General features: G+C 38.7%; 1 protein-coding gene across 1 annotated transcript in view; it reads left to right on the plus strand.

The window, feature by feature from the left end:
• The window catches only part of DCDC2 (doublecortin domain containing 2), a 190,667-nt gene that overhangs the window by 82,367 nt on the left and 91,627 nt on the right, over window positions 1-16,673 (plus strand). Inside the window, exon 8 of the mRNA XM_055264063.2 lies at window positions 485-647. Within this exon, the coding sequence (XP_055120038.1) occupies window positions 485-647 (163 nt within the window). The remainder of the gene's footprint in view (window positions 1-484; window positions 648-16,673) is intronic.

Below are 16,673 nucleotides of genomic sequence, written 5' to 3' on the forward strand. Positions count from 1 at the left end.
ATTCTGCAGAAAGGTGCAGGAGTGAAAGGACTGTGAAGGCAGTGGATTTACAGTGGTTTTGGAGGCAGCTGCTCTGCCCCTGACTGGCTACAGGACCTTACACAAGATTTATCCTCTAAACTCCACTTGCTCATCTATACAGTGATGTGGTAACAGTAGTGTCTATCTCACCAGCATGAGGCTAGTGAGCTAGTAACTAGGGCTAGCATGAGGATTGAGTGAATACAATTTTATAGAATACCTGGTACATATTAAGAACCCAATGATTGTTAGCTATTATTTTTGTCCTCCTTCCTCTCCTAGACCCTTTTGCCTCCAGGAAGATACATTTGGAGTTACTGTATAAAGATGGACAATTGCAGAACCAGGACAATACACCTCCCTGCCCCTGCCCTGCTTACCAGTAGTTAATGACATGTATTTACTGGGAATCTTTTTGAGAGTTCATTAGCTAATAATAAGGGTCTAATACTTTGCCATTTAGGGAAATGATCGCCAATCTAAGTCAACAGTTGGACCCAGTGACAACTCATCTCCTCAGCCCCCGAAGAGGAAAGGGAAAAAAGGAGACGTGAATTCAGAAAAACTGATGAAAGTGAAACAAAATGTAAAATTAAAGAATTCACAAGGAACCATTTCAAACAGTGGTAAGTGTGTTATTATTATCTTAAGCCTGTGATATAATTTTAATTCTTAAATAGATCCATTGTTTCTCTGGGCCCACAGAAGATATTCCTTATTTTCATATATGAGAGTTTTCAAAGAACATTGTATTTGTATATGAGAGATGCTGCTATTTTTATGCTCGGTTTTTATTTTTAATTAGATGTTGTGCCATGAGGACACTTGTTTTGAGATCAAATATATCTTGTGGTAGTCTTATTTTAAAAGTACATTTTTTTCATCCTCTGCTCCCACTGATATTGCTTGATTACTATTTTTGCCTACAACTACTATGATATTGGTCTCTTATTTGTGTGTCTATAACCCTTGCCCACGTTCATTATGATTTATTAGTCAAAGATCATCTTTCCTGAAAAGTCATTTTGTTAATTATACCGATAACCAAGAGAATACTAAATAGACATAACATTTTATCAGTAAACAATAACCTATTCAGCAAAACTAGATGTAGTTTCATCTTGCACTAGCAGGTGAGAGATGGTATAAAATAAACTAAAAAATTGCATTAGTCCAAGATTTCATTGGTATGAGATAAAAGTGTGGTAGACTAAGGAAGTATGCAATGAAAATTGTTAACTTTGATGTTAGGTTTTTGTAAGAGGGGCGAGTTTTGGTTTTATTCCCAGTGTGTTCTCAGAGTGGAGTGACACTGGGGTTTGGAATAGCTGGCTGGGAAGCAGACCAGTGGAATGACTCCTGCTTCTCTTGCCCTGAGATCCCCTCACACACCCCTCCCCACCCCACCCCACCCGTGGGACGGTGAGGGGTGCCAGGAAGAGTACTGATGGGATCAGGTTTCAGATTAATGGGCAAAGCCTTACCTTCCACCTGGGAGCTCCAGCTTATTTCAAAGTCGATATGAAGAGTTACATTAGAATTAGAGCTAATATGAGCTTCACAGCTGAGGAGACAGTTTGAACTCCTGTGAGGGTTTAGAGGAAGCTGCACAAATGGTTAAAGAGTCAGAACAAAGATGCGTGAGGCTAGGTTAAAAGAACAGGCGAAATGGGTGAACCAGTTCCACAGAGAAGTGGAGGGGTCTAAATCATCAAAGACCTAAATGATCGAGACTAGCTGGAAGTTATGAGTCCTAGATTCTCGTCCCAGCTCTGCCTTTGACCTTGGGCAACTCATTTAACTATTTTTTTTTTTCTTTAGCTCCATTATCTATCTGAAAAATGTGGGTTCTTATTAAGATTTCTTTTTAAAGTTTTGATTACCTTGAAATTTGTACGGTCCTTTCCCGTGAGTAGAAAACAAGGATGCTAGGGTGAAATACAGTCAGCAAATATTTACCAAGTGCCTATTATGTGACAAGAATCAAAGAAAAGAAATTAGCCCTGAAGAACATACCCTACCTTGAGCACTAAGAATAAGAGAGGCTTTAAAAAATTAATAGATATTAGATTGTGAAGCCCCCAAAGCCTTGGACTACGTCCTACTAGTTTTTTCTTATTTCCAATAACTGGCACAGGTCTGAGACACTTAATAATTATGTTGAGTGAGTGAATGATGGAAGTTTAAAAATAGTTAATTCTGTAATACTTTAATACCCATTATGAAACAAGACCCTCCTTAAACTTTTCATTTTTTTTTTTTTTTTTTTTTTTTTTTTGTTAAAAGGCCTTTATGTTATTTGTTTCTTTTCTGTGAGGTTCTTGTTAGCCTATGGAAATCCCAACCCTTACTTCCAGTGTATTTTTAAAACGTCTTTAAGTAGTTGTCGCCTGGAAGAAAGAGAATGATCATCTTTTCAGGTTATCTCATTTGTAAAAACTTGAGAACTCAAGAGGCTGTATTAACATATCCCTTGTTCATGGGAAAGTAACCTTCATTAAAAAGTTGAATTATTGGCCGGTGCCGTGGCTCATGCTTGTAATCCCAGCACTTTGAGAGGCCAAGGCGGGTAGTTGGATTGCTTGAGTTTGAGACCAGCCTGGGCAACATAGCCAAAACCTGTTTCTGCAAAACAAATAAAAAAATTAGTGGTGCGTAGTGGCTTGCACCTGTAGTCCTAGCTACTTGAGAGGCTAAAGTGAGAGGAACACTTGAGCCCAGGCGGCTGAGGCTGCAGTGAGCCATGATCGTGCCACTGCACTCCAGCCTGGGTGACAAAATGAGACCCTGCCTGAAAAAAAAAAAATTGAATTATTGACATTTTTGCTTTTGTAGAAATTCACAGTAGTTTTTAACAACATTTGTGTTGGTGGGCATGAAGATAAAAAAAAGTGTTTATTATTGAAGCAAATAGTATTTTAAAAAGAAAAGGTGTAAGCCTTCCTGTTCTTTTATTTTTTTCTTTAGAGAATTTTGCAGTTATTTTAGATAATAGCCCATTTTAAGTCTGTATTTTCCAATGTGGTTTGATAATGTGTAGATTACAGGTGTTTAAATTGCTGGATCTCATTGTTACAGGAAATGCTGCTGGTGTCTTTTAAAGGAAGGTTTTAGGGAATGATTTTTTTTTTTCCTCCACTAACAGGCTTGTACCACTGATCTACAAGCATTTTGTATCTTTTCATTTGGATAGAAAGAACATATAACCTGGAAAATGAATCTTGGCTTCCAAAGACAATTTTTTCCAGGAAAAATGAAAAAGGATTTTGTGCAGTTCACTAGATTAAACCGTCACTTGATAACTAAGCATATTAGCTTAAGTCCACACTACTGAAAATTGAGCAATTTGGTTCTTAATGGATCTCCCTGCAGATGTCTTTGACTATAGAAATCTTCCAGATTATAATATCAAAAGTCCCTCTCCCTTTCTCTTTCTTTAATTCAGCCTTCATATTCATTTATTATTAAAGTTGCTTTTTACTTTAATGTCATCTATTTTAGTAATTAGAACCAAGTATGTGCTTTTGAATACTCATGTTTCAAGAGGGCTCTTATTCTTTAGAAAGGTAAAAGCAATAAGAATTTGAAGCAAAATGAAAGTGAAGGGTGTAAGAACTCATAATAATGTAAAAAAATGCAAAAATTTGGGTTTAGAGATAAAATTCACATGGCTTTTTCTACTTACAATGCATTTTAAATTTGATATTAAATAAACTGTTTAGTTTTATTTCAAAGTGATAAATTTTAGGGTTAGGGTGAATAGCTATGATTATTTTCTAGCATATGTTAACTTGTGCAAATGTTTGATCTAGTGTTCTTTACCTATGTAGTATTTTCATTTGAATTAGAAAAAAGAGACTTCATAGGTTATCTTGATTTTTTAATAATTAAAATTGTAGTCACATATTTTTTCATTTTTTTAAAAATTGCTGATATTTACTGATTCAGTTACCAAATGCTATATGAATGTGCAATGCTTCTGTCAGTCTGTAGATGGCAACCTGGGTCTAATTTTGTTTCCTTTTTTCTTTTTTTTTTTTGACTCTGTTTCTGTCTGTAATAGTAAAGCTTAATAATTCAAGCAGAGCAGTGACATATTTCTTTAGGGAAACAAATCCCATTTTCTTTTGGTAGCCAAGATGCAAAGTAGGATTGGTTGGTGATTGATGAAGTTGGGTGTGAAATGCATTTTTAGTGTTGCATTTAAATACCAGCTTAACTGGCCAGCACATGTTTTTGTTACACTTTCCACTTGAGTTGCAGTGCCTTGAGATATGCTTTAGAGGCTGGCAACTAGCTACAGTCTCCACTATGACCAAAACAGTAATGATGATTGTTTTGAAATAGCATTTTGGATGACTGATCATATCAATTGGTATTATTAATATTTGGTACATGAAAAAATATAGTGCTTTTAGAACCCTTGTGAACACAAGAAGTATAGTGAATTTAGGTCTCTGTAGGAATACTGAAAAGGCTGCAGAGAAAATAGCCTGGTCTCTTTGACTTACATTGTTTTGATAATTGTAAGTACGTTTTCAAGGCAAAGTATTAAAAAGGCAAAAATAAGACTTGTATTCTTTTGATGGATATGGCTGTCTTTCCACTTTGGGTGAGTGGGCACGCCTGTGTGCCCACACATGGGCCAGTATTCTTCTTGATGCAAATCCTGGTTTGTTCCCAGTGTGGTTCTGTGATAGTTTCCGTGAAACTTGTGATTTTTAGACTCCTGATGACTGATTGGGAGCAGGTGTGGTGCCAGCAGAAGGATGTCTGAATATTATGACCTTGTTGGGTGAGTGCCCTTGAGCAGTCATGCTCTTGAATTTCTTAATAGCTACAACCTGCACATGGTTTGCCTGCATCGCCCCAAGCATGAAGCGTTACTGCAATTCATCCTCAGAGTTATGAGGCATTGAAACTTGAGCTTCTTTGGTTCAGCCATGAATCAACCCAGACACTTGCATGGTTCCCAGTGACAAGAGACTCTGAACACAAAACCGGAAGCACATGAGGAAAATGTGCTCTCTCACGTGTTACCTCCTAAGAGGTATCAAATCTGGGAAGCAAGTATGTAAGAAGGCACCAAGGTGACATCACCAAGTGGCACACTAGTTTTATTTAATAAGCTAAGGGAAGATTTATGATTCATTGGTGTCTGTTGCCACCACATTCACCCTATACCGGGAATACAGGTTTTCTTTTTTTCGTAATTCGTGTAAATTTAAGGGACACAAGTGTAATTTTGTTACATGGATGTATTGTGTCATGGTGAAATCTGGGCTTTTAATGTAACCATAACTTGAATAATGTAAATTGTCCCCATGAAGTAATTTCTCATCCCTCTTCCTGCTCCCACTCTTCCACCTTTCTGAGTCTCCAGTGTCTATCATTCTACTCTCTGTCATGTGTATGCATTATTCAGCTCTCACTAATATGTGAGAACATGTGCCATTTGACTTTACATTTCTGAGTTATTTGTTAGGATAATGGCCTCTAGTCCCATCCAGATTGCTGCAAAAGACATGGTTTCATTTTTCTGACTGAATAGTATTTTACTGTGTGTGTTTATATGTATGTGTATATCTACATCTATATACACATACCCACAAAACTGTGTGTGTGTATGTCTGTATACACACATTTTCTTTTTCCAATTATCCATTGATGGACACTTAGGTTGATTCCATATCTTTGCTATTGTGAATAGTGCTGTGATAAAAATACAAGTGCAGGTGTCTTTTTTTTTTTTTTTTTTGTGACAGAGTCTCGCTCTGTCGCCCAGGCTGGAGTGCAGTGGTGCCATCTCGGCTCACTGCAAGCTCCGCCTCCCGGGTTTACGCCATTCTCCTGCCTCAGCCTCCCGAGTAGCTGGGACTACAGGCACCCGCCACCACGCTCGGCTAATTTTTTTTGTATTTTTTAGTAGAGACGGGGTTTCACCGTGGTCTCGATCTCCTGACCTTGTGATCCGCCCGCCTCGGCCTCCCAAAGTGCTGAGATTACAAGCGTGAGCCACCGTGCCCAGCCTAAGTACAGGTGTCTTTTTGGTATAATGATTTGTTTTCTTTTGATATCCAGTAATGAAATTGTTGGATAGAATGAAATTTCTATTTTCAGTTCTTTGAGGAATCTCCATGCTGTTTTCCATAGAGACTGTACTAATGTACATTCCCACCCATGGTGCATCGGTGTTCCCCTTTCTCTGCATCCTTGCTAACATGTGTTGTTTTTTGACTTTTTCAGAATAGCCATTCTGACTGGTGTAGGGTGATGTCTCACTGTGGTTTTAATTTGAATTTCTGTGATGATTAGTGACGTTGAGCATTTTTTCAAATGCTTGCTGGCCATTTGTATGTCTTCTTTAGAAAAATGTCTATTTATCTCCTTTGCCCACTTTTTAATGGGGCTCTCATTATTTTTTGTTGTTGAATTCTTTGAGTTCCTTGTAAATTCTGGAATCAATGATAGGGAAATACAGGTTTTCCATCCCTTGGTGGATCACAACTTCCCATCTCAATGGCAATGTGTACTGTGGGATATATGGGTCAGATTTTATTACATCAAGTACTAGTATGTTAAAAATTCTTAAGATCAGCATTTTTTTCACACCTTCATGATCCACTTATTGGAATGATATATTGTGCCACAAATTTCTAGTACAGCGAGAGGTCTTAGTAATTTTCTTGAGGTTTATTGTGAATTCAAACTCTATTAATAAAAGTTTCAAAATGTGTACTTTGCTATCTACTTTAGTACTGAAAGACTGAAAAATTAAAAGCCGACTGAATACTAGTAAGATGTATGGCTCAATTTGAGTGGAGTAAAATACTAGCCTTTTTAGAAAAGGATTCTTTTCATATCCTGCCCTCTTAAACACTTTGTTCACTATATAGAGAGGTGCCATGAGGGAAGCATTCTTTTATAGCTGATATAGGCTTGAGACTTCTGCAGTAAATTCTTTTGGGGGGTATTTTTTCATGTAGCCCAGAGTTGAGTGTGAAGATGCTTTTTGTTTTCAAAAGGAAAAGTTTGTGAGGTGTTGAATTACAGAAGTATTTTCAAACCTTTAGAAGATTTCATTCCAGAAATTCATTTTAAGTAGGTATTTTGATACTCAGATCACATTTTCCATACAAGCACCCCATAAAATTCTACGTGAGCCATACTTCATCTTAATTATTGCATTGTGCTGCTGATGCTGTGTAGGTTGCCCACTGTGTGCAATGGTGTTTCCAGTGGGAAAACAAATGAGGAGTTCCATTTTAGAATGCCAAGAACTCATGTTACCCTGCTGTCGTAGGATGCAGAACTGCCCTGCATCTGGTGTAGGCCAGAGCCTTGAGGCCAGGGATCCATCTGGGTTTGAGAGGAATGCAGAGCTGGAGGAGCCAGACCTGGAGTTACTAGGGTGGGGACACTGAGGTGTCGGCAGAGGTTCTTCTATTAGGGTGATCCTCTGCAGGAGGATTAGTTTAGGATTGTCACATCTTTATTTCTTCCCCAGCTCCAGAGTTTGGCTTGCCTGCCTCCCTTTTTGCCTTACTTGTAAGGGCCTCTTTTCCTTCTTGCCATACCAGGGGCTCTGACAAGTTTCACGGCCTTTCCTTACTTCTGCTGCCTCCAAAGTCATGTTGAACCTTTCTTTTTTTCTTTTTCTTTTTTTTGTTTTTTCTTTCTTTCTCTTTTTTTTTTTTTGAGGGAGGGTCTCACTCCGTCACCCAGGCTGGAGTGCAGTGGCACCATCTTGGCTCACTGCAGCCTTGACCTCCTGGGCTCAAGTGATCCTCCCACCTCAGCCTCCCAGGCAGCTGGGTCTACAGGCAGGTGCCACCACATAAGGCTAATTTTTATATTTTTGTAGAGACGGGGTTTCACCATGTTGCTCAGGCTGGTCTCAAACTCCTAAGCTCAAGTGATCCGCCCGTCTTGGCCTCCCAATGTGCTGGGATTACAGGTGTAATCTACTGCTCCCTGCCAGGTCTGAACCTTTCTGTAGCTTACTACAGATAAAATATGCATCCGCCCCAGTGGGGAGTTTCTGGCATACCAAAGACTGAAGCATGATTTATCTGCTTTTCTGAAAGAAGCTGAAATTGGGTCACTCTGAGCATTTCATCCTGGAATCTGAGGAAGGGCCCACATGGAGGCTTGGTTAGGGAGGTGTCTGATGTCATGAATGTTGGTGAGATGCCTATCATAGAGGGTGACAGGGTGGAGGGAGGAGGAAGACATAGCCATGGAGTTTATTACCCTTTCTCCCTCTTCAACTCCTTGTTTTCCTTGTCAGGCCTGGGGTGATATAAAACCTGGAAAGGGCGTGGTCCTTTAGAGTATCAGCAGATCATGGACCATAGGTCACAGGTAAAGGACACAGATAAACGTTCAGAGCATTCTGCACAGGGTAGTCAGCACGGGGTCAGTGTTTGTTGATATGTGTGTGTGTGTGTGTGTGTGTGCATGTAGGTCAATTACACCTATATTGTGGTGACAATTGAAATTAAGGGCTGTAAACTGTAAGCATTGAGTAATGGTACACTCCTGATAACCAAGCTTTAGAACATCTTGATGGTGCATTTTAATCTGATATTTTATAAGCTTCATTTACAAATACTTAGAATGGATAAACAGCATTTTCCTAGTTTAGTGAGTGAGGGGGAAAAGAGGAGAAACCAGTTTACCCAGAGTCAAAGATCTATCAGTGGTTAGTGATTTCTGGAAATTGCCAGACTGACACATAGCTGCTGGTTACCAGAGGTGGATGTGCCTGTGTGACTGTTTGAAAGGGGAGGTGGAGGGACAAGTGAGGGAACCTCTCGTGTGTGTGTTTTGACCTGTCTTCCTTCAGTGATAAGAATGTTGATGTATCACAGCAGACCCTGAAGCTTAGCTGGGAGATTTTAGGGAGTTCCTGTTTGTCTCTTCTTCTACTGTCCAGTATTTCATATTAACTTTTTAAATGGGGATGATTGATTTTCATCCCTTCTATTTTCTAGGTGGTCGGAGTTAGTCATTACTAACAAGCAGTTTTTCTCTTTAGCAGTCTGATGTAATAATGGGTCTTCTCTACTTTCACACATCTTAGCTGGGGACTGCCTTCAGCATTTAGACCCCTTTTCTAGGGTTTGGGGACCTTGAAGAAGGTAGATATTTTGGGGGCTGACCTCTAGTTTATGTATCAAGTGATCAAATCCCATTTTTTAAAACAGTTACTTAAACATTCTAGGACTTAAGCTCTGCAACCCAAGCCTTTCTCTGTGTCTGAATTTCCTTCTCCATGTTTCATGACTTTCTAGACTTAGGAGCCCCATCCCCTTTCCTAGGTCACTACTTTCATTTTTCAGTGAACATTTATTGAGTCCCTACCATGTACCCCACCCCTTGCTAGTCACCAGAGTATTTCATTTTCTCTTCTTTGTTCTAATTGCTCAGTAATTACACATTTTATTCCAATAGTCATAATTATATCTTTATCAATAAATTTTCCTTGGTTAAATAGATGCAATTTACCTTTTCCCTTTCGATGACCAGACTTTATTCACTATCCCTAAATGCCAAATTATGTTGTAAGCATTGACATTTTTTCCTTCTGGGTATCGAGTCATTTCTTAGACCTCTGTATTAATTTTGTCCTTATAGAAAGTACCAGCACACTACTAAAGAACATAGGCCATTTCTACTTAAATATATTTAGTCCAGTGTCTGGGACAATTACTAAATACTGCTTGGCATTACAAGACAGGGAAGGAGTATTTCCTCACTTATGTGATACCCTGGGACTCCTTTGTAGACTGTGGCCTATTTTGTATATGAACTCTATTTTTATTCTTCTCTATTGCCCTAGTTGTTCTCAAAATAAGATATAACCTTTATTGCAAATCACCATGCAGTGTGCTATCACAGTGGAGATAAAGATAAAGATAAAATATCTGTAAAATACCTTTGAGCTTTGTAGGTTTCAAGCTACCCATTTATTCTTATTTGATACAATTGGATGATAATACCAAATTGTTTCTTGGAATCTGGGCAAGATTTTATTTCCTTTAAAATTACATAATAAAGTGGCCTGGTGCAGTGGCTCATGCCTGTAATCCCAGCACTTTGGGAGGCCGAGGTGGGTGGATCGCCTGAGGTCGGGAGTTCAAGACCAGCCACCCAACATGGTGAAACCCTGTCTCTACTAAAAATACAAAAATTAGCCGGGCATAGTGTTGCATGCCTGTAGTCTCAGTGACTTGGGAGGCTAAGGCATGAGAATTGCTTGAATCCAGGAGGCAGGGGTTGCAGTGAGCTGAGATTGTACCACTGTACTCCGGCCTGGGCGACAAGAGCTTCTGGATAGTGTTAAGCTGAAGGCTCTTACCCAGGGCGTTTACTGTCATTTCCTAAATTGGGTTCCATGGAGCAGCAGTTTCATGCACTTTTTGTATGTTTGTTTGTTTCTTTTGAGACAGAGTCTGACTCTGTCACCCAGGCTATAGTGCAATGGCATGATCTCAGCTTACTGCAACCTCTGCCTCCCAGGTTCAAGCAATTCTCGTGCCTCAGCTTCCTGAGTAGCTGGGATTACAGGCATGAGCCACTACATCCAGCTAATTTTTGTATTTTTAGTAGAGACGGGACTTCACCATGTTGGCCAGGCTGGTCTTGAACTTCTGATCTCGGCTGATCCACCGGCCTCAGCCTCCCAAAGTGCCGAAATTACAGGCGTGAGTCACTGCGCCTGGCCAATTTCATGTACTTTTAATATATGCTTCTGGTAATGAGTTTCATGTTCAACTACAAATTTGGGAAATGTTGGATGATACAAAGTTAAGTCATTTTCTCTGCTATAGGATTTCTCAGAGCCTTTAGTATGGACGTCTTCCATGCTTTTCCTTGCTTTGGATCCCTATTATTGAGGAGCATCTGGTGGGATTATTGTTCTTTAGAGCACAACTCGAGAAGCATTGGGGTACTCAAATACGCAAACAGCTTCCACACATTACCTGATCATTGTAGGGCTTGGGGAGTTTCTGATGAAAATTAACTGAGACATCTATTTGTGTGATTCTGATCAGATCAGTAGCTAGCATGGACAGTGGACATTTTCTGGGTGCTTACTCTGTGCCAGGGACCAGACTGAGCAGTTTAAGTGTGCAGTGCAAGGGTTCCCTTGTGGAGCCCTCAGACCTTTGGTTCCAGCCTGCAAAGGTTGTTCTCTTGGCTTGTGGCACAGATGCTATCTTGCATTTTCCTTTACTGTCATTATGAAAATTGCTTTTGTGTCTTTTCTGTGGAGATCCCATTTCCAGGGGCTTTTGTATACTTATTTCTTGGTTGGCTCCATTTTGGCAGGACACATCCACCAGTAATTTCTGGAGAATGGCTAGAGAAATGGTCATTATTTTTTGAGACCCAGCGAGTCTGAAAATATTTTCATACTTTCACATTTAACTTTCAGTTTGGATGGACATAGAATTTTTGTTTTGCTTTATTTTTAATTTTTATGGGCACATAGTAGGTATATATATTTATGGGATACATGAGATATTTGATACAGGCATATAATTCATAATAATCACATTAGAGTAAATGGGGTATCCATGACCTCAAGCATTTATCATTTCTTTTTGTTACAAACACTCCAATTACACCCTTTTAGTTATTTAATAATGTACAATTATTGTTTGCCATAATCACCTGTTGTGTTGACAAACACAAGCTCTTATTCATTGTATCTAACTGTATTTTTGTACCCATTAACCATCTCCACTCCTCACCCTCACTACCCTTCCCAGCCTCTGGTAACCACCATTCTACTCTGTATCTTCATGAGTTTGTTTCACTTTTTAGCTTCCACAAATGAATGAGAACATGCAAAGTTTGTTTTTGTGCCTGGATTATTTCACTTAACATAATGACCTCCAGTTCCATTCATGTTGATGGAAATGATAGTATCTCATTCTTTTTTTTAATGGGTTGATAATACTCCATGTGTGTCTATACCACATTTTCTTTATTTATTCATCTGTTGATGAGCACGTAGGTTTCTCCCAAATCATGGCTATTGTGAATAGTGCTGCAATAAACATGGGAGTGCAGATATCTCTTTGATACACTGATTTCTTTCCTTTTGGGTATATCCGTAGCAGTGGGATTACTGGATCATATGGTAGTTCTATTTTTAGTTTTTTGAGGAACCTCCATACTGTTCTGCTATGCTAATTTACATTCCCATCAACAGTATACAGGTATTCCCTTTTCTCTACATCTTTGCCAGCATCTCTTATTGTCTGTCTTTTGAATAAAATAACTGGGCTGAGATGATGTCTCAATTGTTGTGTTCATTTGCATTTCTCTAATGATCAATAATGTTGAGCATCTTTTTATGTACTTGTTTGCTAGTTGTATGTGGTCTTTTGAGAGATGTCTATTCAGATGTTTTGCCCATTTTTAAATTGGAGTATTAGATTTTTTTCCCTATTGAGTTGTTTGAGCTCCTTATATATTCTGATTATTAATTCCTTGTCAGATGGGTAGTTCGCAAATATTTTCTTCTATTCTGTGGGTAGTCTCTTCACTTTGATTGTTTCCTTTGCTGTGTAGAAGCTTTTTAACTTTATGTGATCCCATAAGCCTGTGCTTATGGGGTATTACTCAAGAAATCTTTGCCCAGACCAATGTCCTGGGGAGTTTCCCCAATGTTTTCTTGTAGTAGCTTCATAGTTTGAGGTTTTAAATTTAAATCCTTAATCCATTTTTATTTGATTTTTGTATATGGTGAGATATCGGGGTCCAACTTCATTCTTTTGCATATGGATATCCAGTTTTCCCAGCACCATTTATTGAAGAGACTGTCCTTTCCCCAGTGTATGTTCTTGTCACCTTTGTCAAAAATGAATTTATTGTAGGTGTATGGATTTATTTCTGGGCTCTCTGTTCTGTTGCATTGGTCTTTTTTTATTAGTCTGGCTAAAAATTTGTCAATTTTATTTCTTTTTTAAACTATTTATTTCTTTGATCTTTTGTATTTTTTGTTTCAATTTCATTTATTTCTGCTCTGTTATTTCTTTTAATTTTGGATTGGGTTTGCTCTTGCTTTTCTAGTTAAGATACATCATTGTGGTATATGAATTTTTTTTTTTTTTTTTTTTTTTTTTTTACTTTTTTGATGTAGGCACTTACATCTATCAACTTTCCTCTTAGTACTGCCTTTGCTATATCCCATACATTTTACGTTGTGTTTCCATTTTCATTTGTTTCCAGAAATTCCTTAATTTTCTTTTTAATTTACCCATTGGCCCATTGGTCATTTAGGAGCATATTATTTAGTTTCCATATACTTGTACCGTTTCCAGAGTTCTTGTTACTGATTTCTAGTTTTATTTCATTGTGTCAGAGAAGATACTTGATATGTGTTCAATTTTTTTTGACGTTTTTTAAAACTTGTTTTGTGACCTAACGTATGATCTATCCTTGAGAATGATCCATGTGGTGAGAAGAATGTGTGTTCTGCAGCTGTTGGATAAAGCTGTATATGTCTATTAGGTCCATTTAGTCTATTGTGCATAATGAGTCCACTGTTTCTTTGTTGATTTTCTGCCTGGATATGTCCAATAATGAAAGTGGGGGTGTTGAAGTCTTCAGCTTTTACTGTATTGGGGTCTATTGCTCTCTTTAATAATATTTGCTTTTTATATCTGGGTGCTTCAATATTGGATGAGTATGTATTTTCAATTCTTACATCCTCTTGCTGAATTAACCCCTTTATCATTATATAATGACCTTCTCTGTCTCCCTTTATAGTTTTATTTTTTCTTTTTTGTAGAGATGAGGTTTCACTATGTTGCCCAGGCTGGTCTTGAACTCCTGGGCTCAAGTGATCTGCCCACCTTGGTCCCCCAAAGTGCTGGGATTACAGGTGTGAGCCATCACACTTGGCCTCTCTTTAGAGTTTTTGTCTTGAATTCTATTTTGTCTGATATAAGCATAGCTGTTTTTGCTCTTTTATGGTTTCCATCTGCATGGAATATCTTTTTGTATCCCTTTATTTTCAGTTTGTGTGTGTCTTTATAGGTGAAGTGTGTTTCTTGTAGGTAACAGATTGTCAGGTCTCTTTTTTTTTTTTTAATCATTCGGCCACTCTTTGTCTATTGATAGTAGAGTTTAGTCTGTTTACATTTAATCTTATTATTGATACATAAGGGCTTACTCTTGCCATTTTGTTGTTTTCTGGTTGTTTTGGATCTTCTTTTCTGTCTTCCTTTTAGTGAAGACAATTTTCTCTGGTGGTATGTTTTAATTTATTGCTTTTTGTTTTTTGTATATCTCTTGTAGGTTTTTTTGACTTGAGGTTACCATAAGGCTTGCAAATACTATCTTATAAAACCAATTATTTTAAACAAATGACAGCTTAGCACTAATTGCAAAAACTAACAAATGAGGAAAGAGAAAATTAATAAAAACTCTACAGTTTAACCTCATCCCACTTTTAAACATGTTATTTCTATTTATAGTTTGTTATACTGTCTGTCTTGGAAAGTTTTTGTAGTTACTTTTGATAGGTTCACGTTTTAGTATTTCAACTGAAGATATTACTAGTTTATACATCACAATTACAGTGGTATAATATTCTGTGTTTGCCTACTTACTATTACCAGCGAATTTTGTACCTTCAGGTGATTTCTTAATGCTTATTAATGTCCTTTTCTTTCTGATTAAAGAACTACGTTTAGCATTTCTTGTAAGATAGGTCTGGTATTGATAACATCCCTCAGCTTTTGTTTGTCTGGGAAAGCATTTCTCCATATTTGAAATATACTTTTGCTGGACATACTTTTCTAGGATAAAAGTTTTTTTTTCTTCACTTTAAATATGTCATGCCACTCTCTCTTGGTCTGTCAGGTTGGCAGTGAGAAATCTGCTACCAGATGTATTTGAGCTGCTTTGTATGCTGTTTCTTTTCTCTTGCTGCTTTTAGGACATTTTCTTTATCCTTGACCTTTGGGAATTTGATTATTAAATGTCTTGAGGTTGTCTTATTTGGGTTAAATCTGCTTGGTGTTCTATAACCCTCTTGTACGTGAATATTGATATCTTTCTCTAAGTTTGGGAATTTCTCTGTTATTAGTCTTTGAGTAAACTTTCTACTCCTGTTTCTCTCTCTCCCTTTTCTTTAAGGCCAATAACTCTTAGATTTGCCCTTTAGCAGCTATTGTCTAGTTCTTGTAAATTTGCTTCATTCTTTTTAAATTCTTTGTTTTGTCTCCTCTGAGGGTATATTTTCAAGTAACTTGTCTTCAAGCTAATTATTTTTTTCTGCTTGATCAGTTCTGCTATTGAGCGACTTTGATGCATTCTTCAGTATGTCAAATGAATTTTTCAACTCTAGAATTTATGCTTGATTTAAAAAAAAATTCAATCTTGTTAAATTTATCTCATAGGATTCTGACTTCCTCCTCTGTTATCTTGAATTTCATTGGGCTTGCTCAAAACAGCTATTTTGAATTCTCTGAAAGGTCAAGTATCTGTATCACTCTGGGATTGTCCCTGGTGCCTTATTTAGTTTATTTGGTGAGGTCATGTATCTCGGGATGGTCTTGGTGCTTTGGATGTTTGTTGATGTCTGGGCCTTGAACTGTTAGATATTTGTTGTAGTCTTCACAGTCTTGGCTTGTTTGTACCCATCTTTCTTGAGAAGGCTTTCTAGGTATTCCAAGTGTATTGCGTGTTGTAATCTAAGTCTTTGGTTACTGGGGCTGTATCTGCATTAGGGGGCACCTCAAGCCCAGTAATGCTGTGACTCTTGCAGATGCGTGGAAGCACTGTCTTGGTGATCTGGGGTAAGATCCAAGAGAATTCCCTGGATTACCAGGCAGAGACTCTTTTTCCCTTCTCTTACCTTCCTGCAAACAAATGGAGTCTCTCTCTGCATACTGAGCTGCCTGGATCCTGGGGGAGGGGTGACACAAGAGCCCATGTCGCCACCACCACTGGGACTGCACTGGATCAGACCTAAAGCCAGGACAACACTGGGTCTTTCCTAAGGCCCACAGTAACCACTGCCTGGCTACTGCTGATGTTCACCCAAGGCCCAGGGGCTCTTCAGTCAGCAGATGGTGAACCCAGCCAGACCCATGTCCTTCCCTTCAAGGCAATAAGCTTTTCTCCCTGCTGGCTCAAGGTGGGTTCCCTTCTGGCCCTGGGTGTGTCTGGAAATGTCATCTGGGAGCTAGGGCCAGGATGAGTGCATCAGGGCTCTGCCTGGCACCCTATCCTATCGTGGCTGAGCTGGTGTACAAGTTGCAAGACAGTCTTCTTTACTCCTCCCCCTCCTCTCCTCTAGCAGAAAGAAGGAATCTCTCCCAAAGCTGTAAGCTATACTGCTTGGGGTTGGGGGAGGGGTGGCACAAGCACTCCCTTAGCAACCCTGGCTGATGTCTCACTAGTTTGTGTGCACCCCAAGTCCACTGGCTCCAAGGCCAGCACAGCACCAGGTCTTTCCCAGGAGTTGCAGTCTTTGTGGCCTAGACTGCCTTTCAAGTTTATTTGAGTTTATCAAGTTTATTTAAGCGCTCTAGCACTTTAGCCCTCAGTGATGGGGCTAGTTTGAACTCAGGCTCTGACTGCTAGGATGGGACAGTTCCCCTCTGGCTGGGGCTGGTCTAAAT

Source organism: Symphalangus syndactylus, chromosome 23 (assembly GCF_028878055.3).
Source record: "Symphalangus syndactylus isolate Jambi chromosome 23, NHGRI_mSymSyn1-v2.1_pri, whole genome shotgun sequence".
NCBI lineage: Eukaryota > Metazoa > Chordata > Mammalia > Primates > Hylobatidae > Symphalangus > Symphalangus syndactylus.